Source organism: Galeopterus variegatus, unplaced genomic scaffold (assembly GCF_000696425.1).
Source record: "Galeopterus variegatus unplaced genomic scaffold, G_variegatus-3.0.2 Scaffold4577, whole genome shotgun sequence".
In the NCBI taxonomy this organism is placed as follows: Eukaryota; Metazoa; Chordata; class Mammalia; order Dermoptera; family Cynocephalidae; genus Galeopterus; species Galeopterus variegatus.
The window spans coordinates 34467-56049 of record NW_007730688.1 but is presented as its reverse complement, the minus strand read 5'-3'; the positions used below and the strand labels follow the sequence as shown (position 1 = coordinate 56049).

Here is a 21583-nt window from a genome sequence, read left to right as displayed (position 1 = left end):
GCCCCACCCTCTTCAGGCTGAAGCCAGACCTCAGGACAAAAAAGGGCTGGTTAGAACATTCTAAATTCAGCCCAAACCTGGGACTGAAGAGAATGGGGCCAGCCCACTCCTGCCCTAAGGGCCCGGGAGCCCTTGCTTATTAGTAAACTACATGTGACTCTGACCATGATACCGACCTTGCAGCCAGCCAGGACAGAGTTGCCCAACCCCTGGGTCAGAAATGGTGAAAAGACTGTCCCTCATGTTCCCCCATAAATTGAGATCCCCAAAAGTAAAGTGCTTGGCTGCCCCATGACAAGCAATGGTGTCCTACCCCTTTAAAGTATCTCCCTACACTCCACCCCCAGAGACCTGCTGTTGCTAAGGCCTTGGTAAATTGGCATTTGAGTCACTTAGCAGAGGCCCTGCCAGGAGCCCAACCCAAGTAAACAGCACTCCATGTCTCCCAGTCCCCTCTCCTGTTTCCCTGGGTCACTGCCTCGCTGTTCCAAAGTCACCCAGCTTAGAGCTGAGCAGATCCAGTGAGAGAGAGAGAAGGTTGCCAATGCCTTCTGCCTCGAGGTACCTGGATGAAGGCCACAGTTGTGCAACAGGACTAGTTTTCTGGAGCTCAGGGCCAGTGTTTATAACCACCGTCCTAACAACACTGCCTGATCCTGCAGCTCTGGCCCAGCTCCCCCAGACTAAGCAAACAGGGAGAAGAACAAGACCAGCTGCGGCCACTATAGCCTCCTGATAACAATTAGCAGGCAAGCAGCGAACACCTGGAACTTGATCTTGACCAGTGTGCCAAGTAAAGTTCTGTCCTTCTGGCCTCTCACTGACATAATTTTTTAAGTTGTGGTGAAATGTAACATAAAATTTACCATCTTAACCTGTACAGCAAAGCAAAACCTCAGAAGACGAAAGGAAAACCAAAACTTTCACATAGCCTCCATATGACGAGGCAGCAGGTGGAAACAGCCTTGCCTCTGAGATTGAGGGGAAAGGGAGGGGAGGAAAGGAGCAGTCAGGAGATGACGTTTCCAGTCCTGGCTGCTACACAAGGCTGAGATGGTCATTCTGGTTACCGCAGAGCATTCTCTCTCACATTTTTTTTGGTTTATTTTGGCGGCTGGCCAGTACAGGGATTGAACCCTGGACCTTGGTGTTATCAGCACCATGCCCTAACCAACTGAGTTAACTGGCCAGGCCGTCTATGTTATGGACCATATACATTATTTCTGATCCTCAGAGAAACTATTTGCTGATGGAGAAACAGTCTCAGAGGTGGCGCCAATTGCATGACTATCAACAATTAGACCTGATGAGTGATGGAACTGGGATTCAGACCCTACTGTGACTTGAAAGCCCACACCATTGTCCACCACAACGCACTCCATTTTTTTCTCCCTTGCTTGCCTTACATAAATCTAAGTTCCCTTCAGGCTTCTGGTACATTCCAGTTGGGAGCAGAAGAGGCCCTGGTCATAGGATACAGCACATGGTGGCCCCTGGGATGCTGCAGGTGCAAAAAAGTGGAAGGTGACTGTTGACACTTTTGAGTCTAGAAGATGGGCAGAAAGCTGGTCTCACAACCACCCACAAGTGAACAAGATGAGGAAGGGGGCAAACGGACTGTTCTTCCCAATCACACCACGTTTCCCATCCGGTTCTGAACCTCCATGCCTCTTTTCCTTAACAGCCAGTGGGCAGTTTTCCATCTCCATTTTTATTGAAATACAAAAAGTGCAAATGGTGAAATACATGATTGGTGTCAGGGAATTCATTAAGTGTGAATGTGAACACTGGATTCACAGTACAAGTGCCCCGCAGGCACAGACCAGTGCCGCGAGGCAGGAGAAAGCCCAGGTAGATGCAAAAGGCTCCCCAGTAAATGGGGCTGTAAGCAACACATGATACACAAAGGAGAACAGAGAGCAGGGTGGCCCAGGCTAGGACACAGGGACCGACAGAACCAGCAGCAGCTCCAGACCCCAGGAGTCCTGATATGCCAGTGGCCTGGGAAGGGATCCAAGTGAGGTCAGGCCCAGGCCCTACCTGGCTTGCAGATAGGGCTTTGCTGGTCAGTAAGGATCCCCACAGTACAGGCTCTGGAGTTGTCCTGCCTGGCCCTGGCTGTGGGGGCAGAATCACTGCATGTACTTCCCTGCTACCAGGGGACAAGGCTGCAGGAATTGGGATCCCCAGGGTTCATCAGGAAGGAAGGAGTGTAATTCTAACGGACACAGCTGGAATGAAGGCTACCAACCATCATTGAGGTCCATGTTTTCTGAAGGACGACAGGGCCCATGGCCCCACACTCCCTCAGGGAGGTTGCTAGGAACCACCTGACAGTGGCTGACCTATTAGCAAAATCTCAGCCCCTCCTACTGGCATTCTCAGCCTCCACCCTGACCCTCCAGTCCCCCAGCTGTAGGAAGGAGCCACCACAGCTCCTGAGGCACTGAGTCACCTCTGGCCAGAGCAGGGACAAGTGTGAGTCCGCAGAAGACAGGCCCACAAGAACCTGCAGGCTGAGGATCTGTCCACCTAGGAAAGGAGGCAAAGCATGGAGGGGCTGAGACTGCCTGTCATTGATCCAACCATTACAAGGGCTCTCAGGGGTGGGAGTGGGGGTCTATTTCCAGTGGATGCTGGGACTCTGAGCCCTGTCATCCAAGCTGCCAGTTCTGGCAGAAACAGGGGATTAGGACACCCTGGGGACACTACCACTTGGGAGGAGCTGACCCAGGATGCTTGGGAGAGAAGGAGGCAGAAGACTCCAGCCTTGTCATTCCTTAGCTGTGGAAACGCTCAAGGCTGAGCCACTGTGGGGAGGACAGGAGCAAGCAAGGTGCTTGTGCTTGCATCCAGGCCTTCGTGAAGCAGGACTTCTAAAAGGCAGGGAGGCACCTCCACATGGTGGGGGGGTGGAGATGGGGGGGAATCCAAGGAGCTCAGCTATTCACTCCCCAGCAATCAGGAAGGGGAGGACCAGCTCCAGCTACCAGCCCAGCCGGCAGCAATTCTGTCATCCACAGTTGCCAAGGAACCAGAGGCAGGACAAAGCAGGAGAGGGGCTGCTGAGGCACAGTCCTCCAGCTGGAAGGACCAAGCCCAGCTCTGGAGAGCCTGGCAGGGGCCAGGGATCCAGAGAGGCAGTGAGAAGTATAAGGCGAAGAAAAATGTCTTAGGGTAACAGCGAGGCCTCCAGGGCTGCACAGAAGGGGGAAAAAGAGCTGCCCGCTTGGCTGGCTCCAGCTTCTATCTCCCTGGGCCTTCATGGCCCCCTTCCCGAGCAGGAGCCCCGGGCTCCCGTAAGGCTGATGCCAGGAGGACGAGTCCAAACTGGGTCCAGCAGAGAAGGGGGCCAGTGGGGCAGGGCTGGGCTCACAGCCCCTTGGAGTCGGAGCTAGGGAACAACTCCCCTTGATGATCCAGGAGGAACTTGGTGAAGGTGTTGATAGGATTAATGGCCTTGAGGGTGATGGCAGCATCCTTGGCCCATAGCAGGTTAGGGCCAAAGACCACAGCCAGGTTAGCGTTGGTCATCTTGTTCTGGTCAGAGTGGGCAGAAATCTGTGGAGGGAATTGGGGGACTGCAGCAGGAACCCACAGACCCCACCTCCCACTCCCAGCCACCATGACCGCAGCAGCAGAGGAAGCAGCTCCTCCTCCTCCCTCCCTGCTGTCACCCCCCCGCCCCCCGAGGTCTCACCTGCCCCAGGAAGGCAGTGAGGAAACGGAGCACCTGGTAGTTCTCCTCAGGCAGTGTCCGCAGGACCTGCAGTGTCACCTCTACTCTTTGGTTCTCATCAATGTCTACGAGGAAGGGGGGCACAGGTTACAGCTCCCTGGGCTGGGCTGGTTCAAAAAGCCCTGACATGAGGCGTGAGGGAGGCCCTGACCAGACTTTCCTTGGAGCGCCTAGCCCCACAAGCCTACAGCCCCAGACCCAGAGAAGACATGACAGCTGGGGAGGGAAGAGGGGGCACTCACTGAGGAAGCCCACAACGTGGGGGTAGAGGTCAAAGGTTAGCAGCGGCTCAGGAAGCTCCCGAAGGAAGGTCTTGAGGATGACTGCTGGCAGGTGCAGCTCATTGTACTGGTCGAAGTCCACAGGCAGCCCTGGATCGGGGAGGAAGTGTGGAGAGGAGCTTGGCCCAGCTTGAAGGCCTGCCGCCCATCTGGAGCCATGCAGGCCCCACTGCCCACAGCCACTTCTCCCAAGGAGCCTCCTCTTGCTCCTGTCTCTCCTCTTCCTCTGTGACCAGGGGCTGCAGGTTTGGGCCATTAGGGTGGAGTAGGGCCCGTCAAAACACATTACAGTTATTCCTCGCCTCTGGAGGAGCCTGAAACGCAGGGCCAAGGAGCCTGGCTGCTGAGGCAGCGGGTCTGGGACAGCCAGGCAGAAGTGGAACCTATGTAGTGACACCAAATGCCACAGAAACTTCTGAAAGGAAGAGAATCTGGGACCCTTGTTTACAGGGCAGCAGAAGGCAGAGAAGCCCCCTCTCAGTCACACACACATGCCCCAACCCCACCACCCACACACAGGACCTGCACTGGCTCTGTGGGCCTGGCACAGCCCCCGACACTCACCCATGTTGTACTTCTGCTGCACTTCCCGTACGACCTGGGTGTTGGCCGACCTCCGGAAAATCCCCTCAGTAGTGAGAGCTGGGAGACAGACAGTGGGGACTGGTGAAGCTCAGAGCTCTGGGCAGGGTGTAGACTCCTGTCTATTCTCTGTCTTGGGGCTCCAAACAGCGCCAGCAGGGGTGTTCTCTCAGCCCTGCCCAGCAGCTTCCTAGGGGAGCTGGGAGACCCAGCTGAGGAGGAGGCTGGGGGCAAGGTAGGTTTGGAGAAAGCAGGCCCAGGCACTCACCGTGGGCCTGTAAGTAGGCAATGGTCTCTCTGAGCACAATCGGAATGGGCTCCTGCTCTGGGTTCTTCTCCAGGAGGCTGTGGGGACAGGGCCGTAAGCTGGGTCTACAGCCCCTCCCAGCCCTTGGCAGCCAGGCAGGCCTGCCCACCTTTCGCATACTCACTGTTGCAAGGAGACCCCAAACTGCTGGTTGGGCAGGGGGGGCCGTGGTGGCATGGGCTTGGGGGCTGTCGCAGGGCTCTTCTGTGTGGATTTGAGGAAGTCATCATACCTGGGGGAGCAGATGGCAGGAGGGTCAGGCCTTCGGCCCAGCTCTGGAGTTGCTATGACAAACTTTATCAGGCAGTTACTGTGCAGTTTTACAAGGATGATCTCATTCAGTCCTCATAACAACCCTACTTTACACATGAGAAACAAAGACTTAAAGAGATTCAGTCATATGGCTTTGAAAAGTGACAGCAGTGGGACTGAACACGCTCTGTCTGACCCCATATGCTGTCTCTGAATCATAACAAGCACCTCCCCCAGTTATCCTGGCTTCTCCCCCAACTTGGCCCGCTCGTGCTAACAGGCACACACACGCCCCCAGCCTGCGCCGGGCCTCACTTGAGCACTTGGCGAGGGATCCCCAGTTGCTCCAGCTTCACGTGCTCGCTCAGCTCACTCAGGTAATTCACATAGAAGATCTTCCGCCCAAACTTGAAGCTGTTGACAGAGGAGAGGGCTTGAGTTGGGGTGGGCCCGTGTTGGTGGCCTCCACTTTCCCCTTACCAGCACCCCCCTTGGGACAGAGGTCTGGACCCAGCAGGTCTGTCTGCAGGTGTCCTCAGGTATCAGCTTCAGGGTTCACAGGGAGGAATGGGGAGACTGTCAGGCCACTGGGCCTGCTGACCTGATGAGGGGCTTGAAGAGGATGAGCAGGGTTTTGATGAACATGGTGGGGTGCACGATGTACAGGGCCTTGATGTTCTTCTTGTACCTGTAGAGGCAGGACAGCACTCAGGAGTGGGCGTGGTGGGAGCCACACAAAGCCGGGTTCCTAACGTGTGCCTTCTGCTTTGACACTCATGGCACGCGTATGAGTGAAGTGCCATTGTTGCCCCATTTTGCAGATTAGCAAACAGGAGGCTCAGAGAGGTTGAGTAACATGAAAGTCACAGAGCGAATAGGTAGAAAAACTGGGATTTAAGCCCAGGCCATTCTGACTTCAGATTCTTGTTGTTTACCCAAGTGAGGGCATCTGCCTCCCCATGGCATAGAATAAGCTCCTGCCCAAGTGGAGGGCAGCCCAGAACCTGGCAGAGCTGCGGGAACTGGAGCCACCTGCCCCCAGCCCTGCAGCCCACCCCCATGCTCCACTCCAACTCACTTGCGGTCAAACTCCCGGTAGGCATCCCGGAGCCAGCTGAGGGAGGGCTTATTGTCACTGGTCAGGCCATGGTGCAGGTAGAGCAGTGTGTAGTCACTCTCCACGTACTGGTCCAGCGTGTGCTTCAGGTACCTGAAAAGAGAGAAAAGCCCTGCTTGGGCCTGCCCTATGCACAAGCGGGGCACCCGTTAAGACAGAGGTGCCTGCTTATGTCTCACCCCTTCCTCTGAGCACTGTCTATTCTGGCTGTATGACCAGTTGCTGTGTTCCTGTGCAGGAGGCATAGCACAGGGGCCAGGCCATGATGGGAGGAGGAATTGTATGATAACAGCTCTCATTTTTGAGTACCGACTAGAAGTCAGGAGACCAGGACTCTAACCTGGGCCCTCTTGCATACTTGCACTAAAACAAGAATGACATTTCCCTCCCAAGATTGCCCTGAGTCAATAACAGTGATGACAGTCACGACTTACCAATATTAAGCTTTTAGTGTCTGCCAAGCACTTTGCATACATTGTCTCATTCCTTCCTCTTAACAGTTGAGGTTATTATCCCCATCTTACAAATGAGCAGGGAGGTCAGATTCTTTCCAAGGTCACACAGCTTGTGGTAGAGCCTGAAGGTGAAGTGCCCAACTCCAAAGCCTGCATTCTGGACCGGGGAGACAGCTCTGCTTTTTACACATGAACTCCAGCACACGTTGTAAAACACTGTGCTGGTGAGAGGGGATCGGCTTTTAGTGGACCAAAGAGCTGTACTTCCTCAGTTCCTTATGCTCACAACATGATAGCTACCACCTCAACACAAATACACGCAGGATGTTGAGCATACTGAGAAGTACGGATGGAATGAACAAGAATTCAATAAAGGGAGGGAGTCTAGGGTAAAGCCCTCCTTCTGGTTGGCCAACCAGCTGCCAGGCTCCAGCAGGGATACCACTCCAGGCTGGGAGACTAAGCAGACAGAATGCTAAGGACTCCCAAGGGGAGTAGGGAAAGGGGAAGAAGCCTGGGGGAGTGCTCAGATACAACTTGACCTGAGACAGAGAAGGTAACCTCAGTACTGGTCCAGGGCAGCTGGGCTGGGCAGCACAGGTAGGCATGTGAAGTTGCTAATGCTAGATGATTATTGTGATTCCAATTGTTGTTAACCACACAATAATTTACCCCTATACACACCAAACACTTTGCAGTTTACAAAAATCTGCCACATAAAAAGATGGCATTTTGCAACTATAAAAACAGCAAAGACTGCATTGAAAATAGACACTCTCATCCATTGATGGATGTTATGGCTTTTTAGAGGGCAATAAAGTGATGTTTATCAGACACTATAAAATGTTCATGCTCTTGGACTTTGTAAAAAATATGTCCAGGAATTTATTCTAAGGAAATAATGAAAAATAACAGAAACATTTTTGTAGAAGGCTGTTCATCGCTGTTTTATGATGGGAAAAAAAATGAGCAGCAAGCTAACTGTCCAACAGCAGAGACATCTAGAAATAGAACACCTCACAGGATGTTTCTGCAGACAGAACTAATCTATGAAGGCAGAAGTCAGAACAGTGGTCACCTTTTGGGGCAGTGACTGGAAGAGCAATGGGAGGGTTGTGGGGCATGGGCAATATGAGTGTGTTCAGTTTTTGAAAATTCATCAGAAATTTTTTTTAAAATGCATGTTAATAATAAAATATTTTTATTTTTTATTTTTATTTTTATTTTATAAAGATGACCGGTAATGGGATCTTAACCCTTGACTTGACTTGGTGTTGTCAGCACCACGCTCTCCCAAGTGAGCGAACCGGCCATCCCTACGTAGGGATCCAAACCCAATGCCTTGGTGTTATCAGCACCACACTCTCCCAAGTGAGCCATGGGCCAGCCCTATAAAATACTTTTTAAAGAATGTCTTTGAAGAATGTTTAGTGTTCGGAAGATAAAAATGTTATGTAAGATACAAACTGACTATAGAGTTCCATATATATTACAGAAAAAAATACGAAGCGAAGACACCAAAATATTAACAACGGTTTTCTCTCTGGGTGGTAGGTTTGTGGGAGACTTTTTTTTATTATAGTTGTCTATAGTTTTTTCTTTATAGCTACCTACATTTTTCTAAGCTCATAACACTTCAAAAATGTGGCATTTCATGTATATTATCTTACCTACTCCTACAACAACCCATGAAATGGGCACAATTCTCACTTCTACAGGGCTTGGAAAGACCTGCCACAAGCGCGCAGCTGGTATGAGGCAGAGCTGAAGCTTAATTGGTCATCTGGTTCCGAGCTTCAGGCACTTTCAGATCTGTCAACCCGCCAGATCTGGGTGGACAGCTGGGAAAAAACCAGGTCTAAGATAATCTGACTAAAAGCAGGAGACAACCTGGTCCATGATGGAAGCACCTCACCGCTCTTTGGCAGGGATTGTGACCAGGCCAGGGTGTGTGTGTGTGTGGGGGGCGGGCGCGGGGTTGGGGGCAGGGCGGGGATCAGCCCAGAAAGGGCTGGAGGACCCACAGCAGCGGATAGCAGAGGGCCTCCTGAACTTGGAAGAGGCCCCAGAGTGGGAGCAGCCTCTCAGCAGGCTATCTCCTGAAAACTGGGGGCTTTCTCATCCCCATCCTCTGACCTCCTCCCACTCAGATTATTATCTGGCTGGGGAAAAAACAGAGAGCATTTGACTCAGCCCCCCTCAGGCTGTGCTCCTTGGCCTATTCCTGACTGGGCCTCATGATGGGCCTGGACAAGGCTCTGCTGCCTCATCTGAGGAGCAGCAAGAGCAGAGGTCAGGAGGCCAGAGAGACAGAACTCACAGCAATGCTCACCTGGGGCTAGCTGAGGCTCCAACATCAGGCCCTTCTGCTTCTGCTGTGGCAGTCTGGGACTGTTCCCCCCCCTGCCCCCCCAACACACAACCATTCAGGATCTCAAAGAGCTGCTATGGGCAGTGCTGAAATTTTAAATTTCTACCCCACAAAAATAAATATAAATAAAATTGAAAAAAAAAAGAAATTTTATTTATTTGTTTTTTTAAAAGATGACCGGTAAGGGGATCTTAACCCTTGACTTGGTGTTGTCAACACCACGCTCTCCCAAGTGAGCAAACCGGCCATCCCTATATAGAGATCCGAACCTGTGGCCTTGGTGTTATCAGCACCACACTCTCCCAAGTGAGCCACAGGCCAGCCCTCCAAAAAAAAGAAATTTTAAATTTCAGGGAGTGATTTAAACTGGTCAGGAAAGAAGAGCAAGATGGTCCGTGTACACACATTGAGGAACAGCAGGAAGTCAGTTACTGTTCTGCCTCCATGGAGGTCCTGCACATACTGTCACAGCACACTGGTCCCCACTGTGGGACCAGTCCTGGATCACTAATGAACGGTTATTGGAATAAGGCCTGTCACACTTCTGCTTTCAATCAGCCTTTGGACTTGAGTCAGGAGATTTCTAGATCAGCCAGAACTATTACATATACAGTCATGCATTGCTTAATGACAGGGATACGTTCTGAGAAATGTGTTGTTAGGCAATTTCGTTACTGTGCAAACATCAGAGAGCACACTTACACACACCTAGATGGTACCACCTCCTACACACTGAGGCCATAGGGTATAACCTATTGCTCCAACCACTGTCATATAAAGTGGTCCATCGTTGACCGAAACATCATTATGTGGAACCTGACCATATTTGGCTAAGAGAACCCACATAAACCACTGGCATAAAATTTGGCACAAATTTGGCATAAAATCAGATAACACAAATTATTCATATAAATGATAAACAATTGCAACCACATCAGAAACACCATATAATTATAATGATCAGTCCTCACATTTGGATGGCATTTTACTTTTCAAAGCATCTTCATGCGCAGTTTCTCCACTCATATGGACGGAGGGCTATACTATTATCCCCTTTGAAAGAGGAAGAAAATGAGGCTCAAAGACACTTGCCAAGGTCACACAGTTTCCATGCCTAGAAACTAGGTCTGACTCCTAGACCAGCATTCTCCCCCAAATATAAAATAGTTCCCTCATGAGAAGAGGCAAGGCATCATGGAGATGGCCTGGCAACCCCAGGCAGGGAGGGACAATAAAGAAAATGGTGTTAGGCTGTACTGGAGATCTGGGCAAATGTCCCACCACACTTCCCCGTGGGTACTCACCCCAGGAGCTTGCTGTGGTCCAGCTGGTGGCTTGGGGGCATTCGACAGGCACTAAACACAATGATCTTCCTCCCATACTTGTCATCTCCTAGGTGTGGAGAGAGATGGAGCACAGTGGGCCAAAGATGAACTGAAAGAAGTAGAGTGAGGAACTTAAAGGCACCAAGCCCGGAGAACTGCACCAGTCAGTACAGGGGCCAGAGTGGCCCATGCAGATATACCTCTGGGCAGCCTCTGTACTCTGATGATGTGCCACTGAAGAAAGAGGGACAGGCTGCTTTCAGGGCATAGAAAAAATTACATCACTTTTTAAAGAGTCACACCTAAAGGAAACAACCCAAGTGTCCATCAGTGGATGAATGGATAAAGAAAAGGTGGTATATCCATGCAATGGAATATTGTTTGGCCATAAAAAGGAACGAAGTACTGACACATGCTACAATATAAGGAAACAACCCAAGTGTCCATCAGTGGATGAATGGATAAAGAAAAGGTGGTATACCCATGCAATGGAATATTGTTTGGCCATAAAAAGGAACGAAGTACTGACACATGCTACAATATAGATGAAACTTGAAAACATTATGCTAAGTAAAAGCAGCCAGACACAAAAGGCCACCTACAGTGTGACCCCATTCATATGAGATATCTGGAATACGTAAATCCATTGAGACAGAAAGCAAATTAGTGGTTTCCAGGTGCTGGGAGGAGGGAATGGGACTGACTGCTTAACGGGTGTAGGGTTGGGTATGGGTATGGGTGATGAAAATGTTTTGGAATTAGATAGAGGTGATGGTTGCACATTATCAATGTACTAAAACCACTGAATTATATATACTTTAAAATGATTTTAGGGCTGGCTGATGGCCTCACTTGTAGAGTAATGGTGCTGATAACACCAACGTCAAGGGTTCAGATGCCCGTACTGGCCACCACCAAAAAAAAAAAGGTTTTGTGCTATGTAAACTTTACCTCAATTTAAGAAAAATCATGCTCACTAAAGCATTTGTTATCTTGCCAATCAGTCTAAAAAGTTTTCGTTTATTCCATAAGCACCCCCTCTGAGCAGTGTGTATTTGAAAACCTCTTGAAACTACCTTCTCGGCAAATCTGAGGCCTCTGAGGAATTCAGTCTGATTACTTAATAGTCACGTCTCATGTTTGACCACTGACAACACTAACTTTGTTACTAGAATTACTGACCACACTTGGCTCTGATTAACTTCTGGGCATTTCTAAAAATTGTATCTTTCTCATTAAGGATTTTCTAAAGAACATGGAGTTCAGAGGAGTTTGTAATGCTGTTGACCACACTTGGCTCTGATTAACTTCTGGGCATTTCTAAAACTTGTATCTTTCTCATTAAGGATTTTCTAAAGAACATGGAGTTCAGAGGAGTTTGTAATGCTGTGGGAAAATGCTCATTTGGGTGTAATCATTCAGGATGTTTGTCCAAAGCATAAAAACTCAATGTTCTGACCTCCTGGGTCTGTCATGAAACTGGGAGGCTCTGAGACATAAGCTGAAATTCTCTTCCAGACTCAGTGTAGATAAGGGACTCCCAAGCAAAGCTTGACAACAAGGCCTGGTCCCCACTCTCCCATGTCCCAGGGACCTTCCCTTCACCCCTACCTTCATGCCTCTCCAGAGACACCAAACTGCAATCACCTAATCCCTACTGCCTCAGAGGTGAGTAAAAAAACCAGTTACAAAATCAATCCGTGAAATGCCATGCGAGTCTGCCCTTCCTCTACCTCTGAGGACCAAGACTACTTCAGCCTTTGTTGAGCATCTCCCACATTTAATAAGCCATGGTCTTGATGATCCTTCTTGGTCAGTGACTCAATTCAGGAGTCAGTGCTTTTCCAAAGTGGTTGCCAAGGCTCTGCCTCTTTTTCTAGGGCTTAGGCAAGGCTTAGTGGAGGAGCTGAAGGAGGTTTCTAGAATATGGACAGGGTGGCCTCAATCCCTGATGGATGTATGACCTGGTGCTTTAGCCTGATTTAGTACCTCCCAGCAGTTGAACTACCAGGTCCAGCCTCTGGATCAGTCCCCTAGCCCTCCAATTTCCAGCCAAAGCACTGCCTGGTTCTGTTGGCCCTAAAAGGTCCTAAACAGGGCCCTCCAAGAATTTCCCAGGTCAGGGTCTGAGGCCTGGCCCACCAAGCCCAGAGAAATGTCATCCACTCCTAAGCTGCCTCAACTTCTATAAACACCTAGCTGCCCTCACTCTACTGCCTTGAATCCTACTTTCTTCCTGAACCCCACCACAGATATACTCTGTGGGCCCCCAGTCCTGTAAATGCTCCTTGGAATAGCTCACAGTATTCTCTAGGCTCACACCATGCACAGCTCCAACATGGAGGTGCTCAGAGCCCTGTCCATACCAGGCTGGTTTGAGCCTCTGCTGTTTCTCGTAACAGACAGAACTTTCTCTAGACAATTGTACTCACCTCCTCTAGGCTAACTCCTATGAACCCTTAAGACTCAAGGCAAGCATAATCTTCTCTTAGAAGCCTGTGTCCTCTCCTTCTTCCCCCAGACAACTTAGCTATCCCTTTTCATGGTTCCCAGCATAAACCATCATGGTGCCTTGACTCTCCTGTAAAATTACTTATGTGCCTGTCTCCTCTACTGGCTCATGAGCAGCTCCAAGACAGGGACTGTGTCTCAAATCTCTAGTGCTGGTCTAGTGCCCAGAATGTGGCAGATAAGTGTTGGTAACTTGTACAAAGTCACAGGTTGCTATTACATGATATGTGAGGATCTATTTCTGAGTTTGTTGTTGATGATGCTTAGGTTACAAGTTAGACTGCTTTAGACAGTGAGTTTCTCAAAGCCTGGGACAGAATTTTTCCAGATTTCCAAATGGAGATTCCTCTACAAGCCTATCTGAAGAGGAGGTGCAGCTCCAACCAGCAGTAGGTCTGTTTTGAAGGACCAGGTGCCACCTGCTCTTTCATACCCTAGCCTAGATCCTGCTGTGCTGGGTTGCTCCCGGGCCAACTGGGGGTGGCTCTGGGGCTACATGCCTGCTGATTCACTTACCCCATGCTCTGACAGTGGAAGGAAAAGCAGACTGGCAGGGGCAGGGTCAAAGGGTTAGAATGGCAAGCACAGCCTCATGTATAATCTAGAGCTTCAGAAATCCCTGAGACTCTTACCACAAGCCTGTGAAGAGGGTACATCATCTGTTTACCTCCATCTAAGCAGAGGAAGTGCCCAGGTTGTGAGGGGAAATGCTATGAGGAAGATGGGGGGCTTCCAAAGGATTCTTTTTGTCCCTGCTTGCTTCCTCCCTTCTCTCCCCGCCTCACCCCCAGTACTAAGGCAGCCCTCATTGGCTGGCAGATTTGAAGACTTAGCCAGGGCAGAGAGTCTGTGATCTCACAGGACTCTGGAATTTAAAGAGCTAGTAACTGGCTAAGGAAGCAGTTTGAGTGAGAGCCAGGGTCCTGTGGTTAGCCCTCTCAGCTGGCCCCAGCACCACGGAAATGGGAAGCTTTGGGTTCTCAACCAGGGCTCCACCAATGGGCTCAGCAGACCCACCAACTCCAACACGTTACATGAAAAATACTTGTATTACAAGTACATGTGCATTTTTCCTAGAGAAAAAGATCCATACTCCAGAAAAATCTTTCATAATTTCAAAGAGGACTGTGAGCAGTTCTAAAAACCATTTCACTAGACTGTAAACTTCTTGAAGAAGGGAAAGTGTGTTTTTCCTCACTGAATCCTCAGCGCTGACTAAAGACTCAGTTTGTTCCAGGGTTCTATGATACTGTTCTATGAATGCACACTGGATGAAGCCAGGATGGAGATGTGGCAAAAAGGGGGTCAGTGAGGGGTTGGCTGGCAAGACTCCCAGACAGGTGAGGAAATGAGAGGATGGGCAACCCTAGGGTCTAGACCCTACCCTCCCACTCCTTGAAGCAGGGTCCCATCGCCCAAGTCCTTGGGTAGCCCAGCGTTCAGCAGCAAGCAGCACATGGAGAGACCCAGAACTCCCTGTCTTGATCTCAGAAGAGAGCAGCCTCTGCCTTGGAGATTTAAGGGAGAGGGGAAACTGGCAGCTCTGGCGTCTCCAGAGCTCAGTGAGGAGGGAGACACAACATTTGTGGGAAGCACCAGGAAGAGACAAACTGCCTGAGCAGGAGGCCTCTGCATTCCCCAGATACCAATCAGGAACTCTCCCAGGGTGGCCTTGGTGTTAATCAGCAACAGGACAGCTCTTCCAGCAAACATACCAGGCACTGGGCACCGTCAAACCAATCACTGGCCCCGCCCACAACCTGTAGAGCAGGCCAAGGCCATGGGAGTTGGGGGCTGGGACTGACAAATCCAGCAGTGTGCTGGAGATGGCTCACACACTTGTTAAATTGTTAAATTGGTAGGAATTTTGCAAGCCAGTTGACATCATGTTGGTAGTTTGAAATCTGCATGGTAGAAATTGCAAATGCTACAAATAATGGCTTTTTTTTTCCTTTCCAGAGAGCCAACTGTTAAACATTCACTAGCACACCAGTAGAAAGAACCCACCTGGACTGAATCAAATTTGACCACGGAGCATGACAGCCACCGCTCATAAGGAGGAGAGAAGCTGCAGAGGAGTTGAGGACATAACATACTCTCCCTTCCAACATAGGCTCTTTCTCTGGTTTCTAGCACCGGGAAACTGGCCTCCTAGGGATGTCACCATGGTCTCATCAGAACGAGTCTCACTCTGGTGGTGCCAATCCAGACTCATCTCACCAATCAGAGAGGCATGCACACAGGGGACACCATCACTCAGAGGGCCCCTGGGCCAGCACTCAGGCCAGACCCAGTATGGACAAGGCCCTCCTCCCCTGGAGCTCCTTTCTCTGGGTGTGTCCCCATAGGCCTCAGCCATGTCACACCTCCCATAAATCCTTTGTTATTTCCGGCTGCCAGGCACCACCAGCTCCCAGCTCCCCAGAGCAGGGCTGCAATTAAGCTGGCCCTGCTGGCCTTCACCAAGAGCCTTTCCTGATCCACAGCCCCAGAGGCCAAGCACAGAGAGCTAGGACTGACACCTACCTGGCCAGGCCCCCTCAGGCTCATCGCACCCTGGGGAAACAGAAACGTGTTGCAGCTCTGCTTTGCAGGGGGAAGAGGGGTCCCCCACAGCTCTGCTTGTGACTTGACCACACGGGCCAAGATGATGTCAGCATAGAGACTCTTTCACATCCCAATCAGGTTCAGAACCTTCAGGGTGACTGTCCTGTGCCCAGGTCAGAATCAAGCTAGGAAAGAACTCTCAGCCTTGCTTCTGTAGGGGTGAGAGAGGCCAGATCCAAGGCTCCCAACTCAGACTAGGGTGAGCATGAAGAACACAGATGGCATGGAAACCCCTTTGACATTAGAGACAATCCTCTCAACTGCCCCATCCCTCTTTTTTTTTTTTTCCTTTTTTTGTCTTTTTTCGTGACTGGCAACGGGATCGCAACCCTCGGTGTCGCACCTGTACCACGACCGGCAACGGGATCACAACCCTCGGTGTCGCGCCCGCACCACGCTCAACCAGTGAGCAGACCGGTCTCTATATGGGATCCGAACCCTCGGCGGGAGCGCCGCTGAGCTCCCAAGCGCCGCACTCTACCGAGTGCACCACCAGGCCGGCCCATCAACTGCCCCATCCCTCTTTAAGCCCAGCATTCAGGAGAGTTGGAGCTCCATGCTGCTTCCCCATGGCCAGATGCCTCCAGGCATGTGGCTTCTTTTGGAGTGGGTTCCCTCCAGAGGCCGTGTTCTACATGGCTCCCCTTGCCCACTCCAATGCCTCAGGGCAGGGCCAAGCTATCACCCTTGCTTATAGCTAGCTGCCTGGCCTCACCAGGGAGGAAAGATAACCACTGGGGAAAAGACAAAGGATCCTACAATTCCAATTGCCTCTTGTAGCAGTGGGACCCTAAGGATAGGAACCAGCTCATCAACATCTCGCCACCTCCCCTCCCCCTGGTTTCTTCTGGGTCCTGCCTTATGAACAGGAGGTAGGGAGCTCCTCACCCCTTCTCAGCAGCACATCTGCCAGGAAGCTGGTGCTCCAGGGAGTCACATGGCTCCTCACTTCTGGAAGGAGGTGCTGCCCATTCCAGATTTCCTTGGAGGTAGATTTCCTAGAAGGTACTCTCCTCCCTCCTTCCTTTCCTCCCCGCCCTCCTCCGTAACTGATGGAGTGGAGAGATGACATCAGGGCAAAGGGAAGGGAGGGAAACAGCATGAAGGGAAAGGAATGACCACTTACTCAGGGCCAGCTATGTTCTGGCTCTGGGCTAGGCCCTGACACATATTCGCTATTGTAATCCTCTCACCAACTGCATGAGGAAGAAATTAGTTCAGAGAGCAGAGCTGGAAATCAAACCCAGGGCTTTCTGACTTATAAGCCACTAGGCCACACTGCCTCCCACATACCACCCATAAATGGAGACAATGAGGTCATAGGTCAGGAAGCAAACACAGGCGAACATATCAAGTGACAATCACAATCAAGTCTGTGGTTTTAAAGAATGGTACATGTGCTCAGAAGCTCCAGTGCCAGGGTGAGACCACAGGGTGGGCACCAGCCGACTCCCCCAGTCCCTTCCCCTATGGTCTGAGGCTGGCTTCCTTAAGCCAGGAGCACAGACTGAGGAAAAAGGTGTATGCTAGGTGTGCTCACCTGCCACCTCCACAATCTGGTGCCGGGCGATGTCATAGTAAGGGTCGTCCCACTTCAGGTGTGTGACAGGTTCTGGGGAACTGCTTTTGGAGTCATCTGAGGAATAGGGCAAAGTCAGAGGATGACCTGGGGGCTGGTACAGAGCTCTCATGGAGATGCACGTTCTGCCACCCTCCCCACAACTAAGGCTTGGGCTCTCAGCCCAACACTGGGGCTGTCTGCTTGCCCCCATCCTGCCCTCCTGGGATCTCACTTCAGCAGGAAGGGGCTTACAGCCTGTAAGACACCTGTAGATGCCTGAGATCTGGCAATGCCTACCTGATTTGGGAAAGTCAGGCATTTCATCTGAGGGCCAGTTCTTCTCATCGATGGAGGCCAGTTTCAGCTGGTTCAGAGACTGGCTGGTGTCATCTAAGGTCAGGTCGTCCTGCAGCTCTGAGAGTGGATCCATGGCCAAGCCTGTCCCCCACAGCAGAACCTGAAGAGAAACCTGGGATAGGGAAGGAGGTAGCAGGTCAGCGACACCCTCTTCTCAAGTTCTGTAAGTTCCACAGCAAAACCTCCTGACCCACCTTTTCCTACACTCCCTTGTCCCTGTTCCTCAACACTTCTCATCCCTGCCAAGAGCATCATGTAGCTCTGGGTTCTGCTGGCTCCACGGTTCAGGCATGTTGCCAGCAAAGGCAGCTGGGGCAGAAGATGGCACAGCTCAGTGCCTCCCTTCAGGTCCTCCAGCTGGGTAGGAAAGAGCTGTGCCAAGTCCTGTGCTGCCCGCCACCCACCTGGCTCAGTCGTGAAGTCCCAGCTGCAGAGGGCAGAGGTCCAGGCCCCTCTCCTCAGAGGTCCTAGAGCACAAAAGCTTCCCAGGCCCCAGCAGCTACAGGGGTAGAGATGTTGCAAGAGTCTAAGGAGCACAGGGGTCTCCATGCCTGAAAAAGGTCAGCTGTGGCTATATTACCCTTCACTCTTGGCCTGGGGAACAGGAGGTGGCCAGAGACAAAAAGGTCCCAGAAAAAAGGTCATGGCTGAGGGGCCCAGCTGGATTTACCCTTGGACAGGAACCAGCAGCAGGGGACAGAATCTGCCTACCAGTCACAGCAGACAACCTGCAGGCTCCTAGGGGCTCCAAGACCACTCTTAATCTGTGGGGAGTTCCTGACACGAGCTTCAAGGTGGGAAAGGTCAACAGATTGCCCTACGGATTGCAGAGCACAGATGGAAAAGGGGGATGCTCGTGACATCCAGAATGCTGAAGTGAGGAAGTGAAGAAAAGAATAGCAGGCAGAGGGCCAGCCTGTGGCTCACTTGGGAGAGTGTGGTGCTGATAACACCAAGGCCACAGGTTCGGATCCCTATATAGGGATGGCCGGTTGGCTCACTTGGGAGAGTGTGGTGCTGACAACACAAGTCAAGGGTTACGATCCCCTTACCAGTCATTTTTCTTTTAATTAATTAATTAATTGATCGATTAAAAATAAATAAATAAAATAAATAAATAAGAACAGCAGGCAGGGAGGGAGAAGAACCGACTCTGAAACCAGGTTTCCCTAGGCCTGGGATCTGGTCATAAGGCTGCATGCAGTCTGGGGCAGACACCTTCTGCCCTTGGCCCTAAGGGGAAGCAACACCCTCTCCCACCACATGCTCACCATGTGGGTGAGGAAGGGGAGTTTCAATTCAACCCTTTTAGTCTAACCTCAGAGAAGAGGCTGCTCTAAGTCCAGCTGCATTCCTGGAGCCCCAAAAATGACATATATGGGCAGAGAATCAGCAAGGCAGATAAGGAGAGCAGACAAGACCTGGGGGTGGGTAGGAAGAAGACAGGGAGAACTGCCATCTGAGATCCACAGACTCTGGGCTCTGAGGCAACGTGACAACCTCCTGCACACATCACAGCCAAGGCCTCTGGATGGTAAACTGTCTCCCTGTGCCTAGCAACAACCACCCTGTTACCAGGGCAACCACACTGATTCAGTGGTAAAAGCTGTTTCAAGCTCCTGAGCCAAAGCCAAGCAGCCAAGCAGCCAAAAAAAAACCTCCTTTTCCTCTCCTCTCCCCTGGCCTTATCCACTAGCCTTGCTTGCCGCCAAAATATAAGTCCCTTCCCAAGAACACAAAGAAGGATGACCCTCTTCCATTTGGGAATGCATTTCTCTCAGTACTGTTGTGCCCCTCACCCCTAAAGCCCAGCTCTCTCACTCCCCTTCAACCCTCAATCGTGTCATGCAGACAATCTTTGATCTTGAGGAATCCGCCTGTGATGTACCTACATGCTCCTCCCCTTCATTCAACAAGAAGGCAGTGAGGGCTGCTCCCCATAGAGGCCCCTAGCTGGGTAATAGGGACAGAATTGAGCTCAAAGCAACCCCTACATGCCTGAGCCTTTTCTCCATGACTTCTGTTCTGTCACTGCTCAGACACCAGCTGTCTTTCTGCACACAGTAGGTGCGTGATGAGATGAAAAAGGCATGGGATGAGGTATAAGGAGAACTGAACTCAAGTCCTGCCTAAATCAATGAGTTGCAAAGATTCTGGCAAGTCCTTTTCCTATCTGGGCCTAAATTTCCTCATCTGTAAAAGCGAAGGCTCCTCCCAGAAATATAATTCTCCAGTGTTCAGAAATACTTATGCTGAAGTGAATAACTGGATTAGAAGGAACAGCTGGGAGCTGAGGTATGTGTGAGGGAGGGAGAGGGACAACAGCTAAAAGGGAGCTGAACTTGAACTCCACCTCTTTTCCAGTAAATCCTCCTGTATTGTCAGTTCTTCCAGACCTGACCTCCCTCAACACCCCCTCATAACCTCCTTTTCCAGCATAACTAAGCACGGTTGTTCCCAGCTTCCAGCCAGACTGGCCTCTCTCACCCTCCTCCAACCCACGGCTATTGCTTTCTCTGAACCAGGAAGTCTAGCTCTCATTCTGTGGGAGGATGACAGAAACCAGTGCAGGGAAATTCTAAAATAAAGTAGTGGAAATTAAGTATCCTGGCTGCCTAAGACACTACAAGCCATGCTCCAAAATACTCCCTACTCTGAGGTTAATTTTTCCCTTCTTAGCAAGTAAACCATCTACCTTTACAAAAATCTTTGAGAATTGCTTTAGGCTGACGTTTTAACTTTTGGAAAGTCGTGGACTTCTCTGAAATTCTAATGACACTTGTAGATTTTTTTCCCTATGAAAAATCAGCAGATGCATGAAATCTTGCATGCAATTTTAAGGGTTCAGATACCTTCTGAGAATCACTGTTTAAGAACTTCTGCCTTATCCAAAATAAGCCTGGCATACACTAGATCCCTGGTCATGTGTTGAATTAATGAATGAACTCATTCATTTTCTAAGTAGAGGCCCTTGTTGGGGGCCCATATAGTACCATGAACTGGGCACAAACTATCTTTTAACGTCACAACAGCACTGGAGGGTGGGGGTGGGGGCATATACTACTAAGCCCACTTTAGTTTGAGGAAAGTGAGGACCAGAAAAAATAAGCAAATTGCTGAGGGTCATACAGCCAGCAGGATTTTAATCCACACCTGCCTGTCTGAGATGGTCTCTTGGTGAAAGTCAATCCCTCAATAATTCTCTAAGTGATTGTCATTCATGTGATTCTCAAGGTTCTGAGAGGTGCCACAAAAGGGCAAACTAAAGGCTCCTTCCTAGTCTTCACTTCCTCGCACAAGAGAGAGAGCAATTTTAAATTGTATTCTCTGATGTTGGAATCGGCCTCCTAGTTGCGGAATTACAAAAACGCAAATCTCACTACAAACGACAAGCAACACTCTCAATTAACAAGACGTTTGCATAGAGCTTCACGGTTTCCAAAACCCAGATTAGGGGCCGGCCCCTGGCTCACTTGGGAAAGCGTGGTGCTGACAACACCAAGTCAGGGGTTAAGATCCCCTTACTGGTCATCTTTTAAAAAGCAAAACAAAACCAAACCCAGATTGGGTGTAATTATCCCATTTCACAGATTAAGAAACTGAGATGAAAGCGTGGCCTAGTAAGTGGCAGGGTGGAACACCTCTCCCAAATTGCTTGTTTTCATTGCTTCGCCAGCTCGGACCAGGGAGACTTTCCCCTCCCACGAGTTTGCCCGATAATAGCACTCTAACCCGGCCTGTACCCTAGGGAGGGCAGGAAAAAGGTGGCAAAGGGGGCTAAATCCTCACTGCTGGTGCCAAAATGGGGCAGAACCCCCGCAACTGGAAAACCAGGCCCCCAGGCCCAATTCCAGCCCTGCTCCCCCTCCTCAGACCCGCTCGGGTCCTCCGTGTCCTGACCCCATCCCTTCAGAAAACCTGGCCAGCTCCTTCCCTTCCCCCACCCGCACCCCCACCCGGGAAGACCCCGCGCCCTGCAGCTCACCGCGCTCTGGGACTGCTCCCTCTGCCACGCCTGTCAAAGCTAGGCAAACATCCGGCTCCGCGGTGGAAGGGGAACCGCCCCCTCCCGGTCTCCGCATTCCCCAACCACTTCCGCCAAACTGCTAAGCCACTTC

The 21583-nt window shown here is 50.8% G+C and overlaps 1 protein-coding gene across 2 annotated transcripts; it reads right to left on the bottom strand.

The window, feature by feature from the left end:
• Positions 1-1691: 1691 nt before the first annotated feature.
• On the bottom strand, positions 1692-21547 carry ARHGAP1 (Rho GTPase activating protein 1). 2 transcript variants are annotated; one of them, XM_008587874.1, is made up of 13 exons: positions 21451-21547; positions 17406-17546; positions 17088-17183; positions 10409-10496; positions 6240-6371; positions 5763-5849; positions 5477-5575; positions 5034-5141; positions 4871-4947; positions 4585-4662; positions 3982-4110; positions 3701-3804; positions 1692-3561 (listed from the first exon to the last, which is right to left on the bottom strand). In XM_008587874.1, exons 1-13 carry the CDS (start codon positions 21545-21547, stop codon positions 3373-3375), a joined length of 1425 nt encoding a protein of 474 aa, XP_008586096.1. In that variant the 3' UTR covers positions 1692-3372. The 2 variants fall into 2 exon arrangements, with proteins under 2 accessions (XP_008586096.1, XP_008586095.1); XM_008587873.1 differs by having other exon boundaries at positions 17406-17577; positions 21451-21536.
• Positions 21548-21583: the final 36 nt, after the last annotated feature.

Excerpts from the sequence above, each read along its gene's own strand:
- ARHGAP1 (XM_008587874.1), bottom strand. The coding sequence starts at position 21,547 with ATGCGGAGACCGGGAGGGGGCGGTTCCCCTTCCACCGCGGAGCCGGAT. Across the intron at positions 5,576-5,762 it reads CTCTTCAAGCCCCTCATCAG|CTTCAAGTTTGGGCGGAAGA; the intron begins GTCAGCAGGCCC and ends CTCTGTCAACAG. Across the intron at positions 4,948-5,033 it reads TTTGGGGTCTCCTTGCAACA|CCTCCTGGAGAAGAACCCAG; the intron begins GTGAGTATGCGA and ends CTGTCCCCACAG.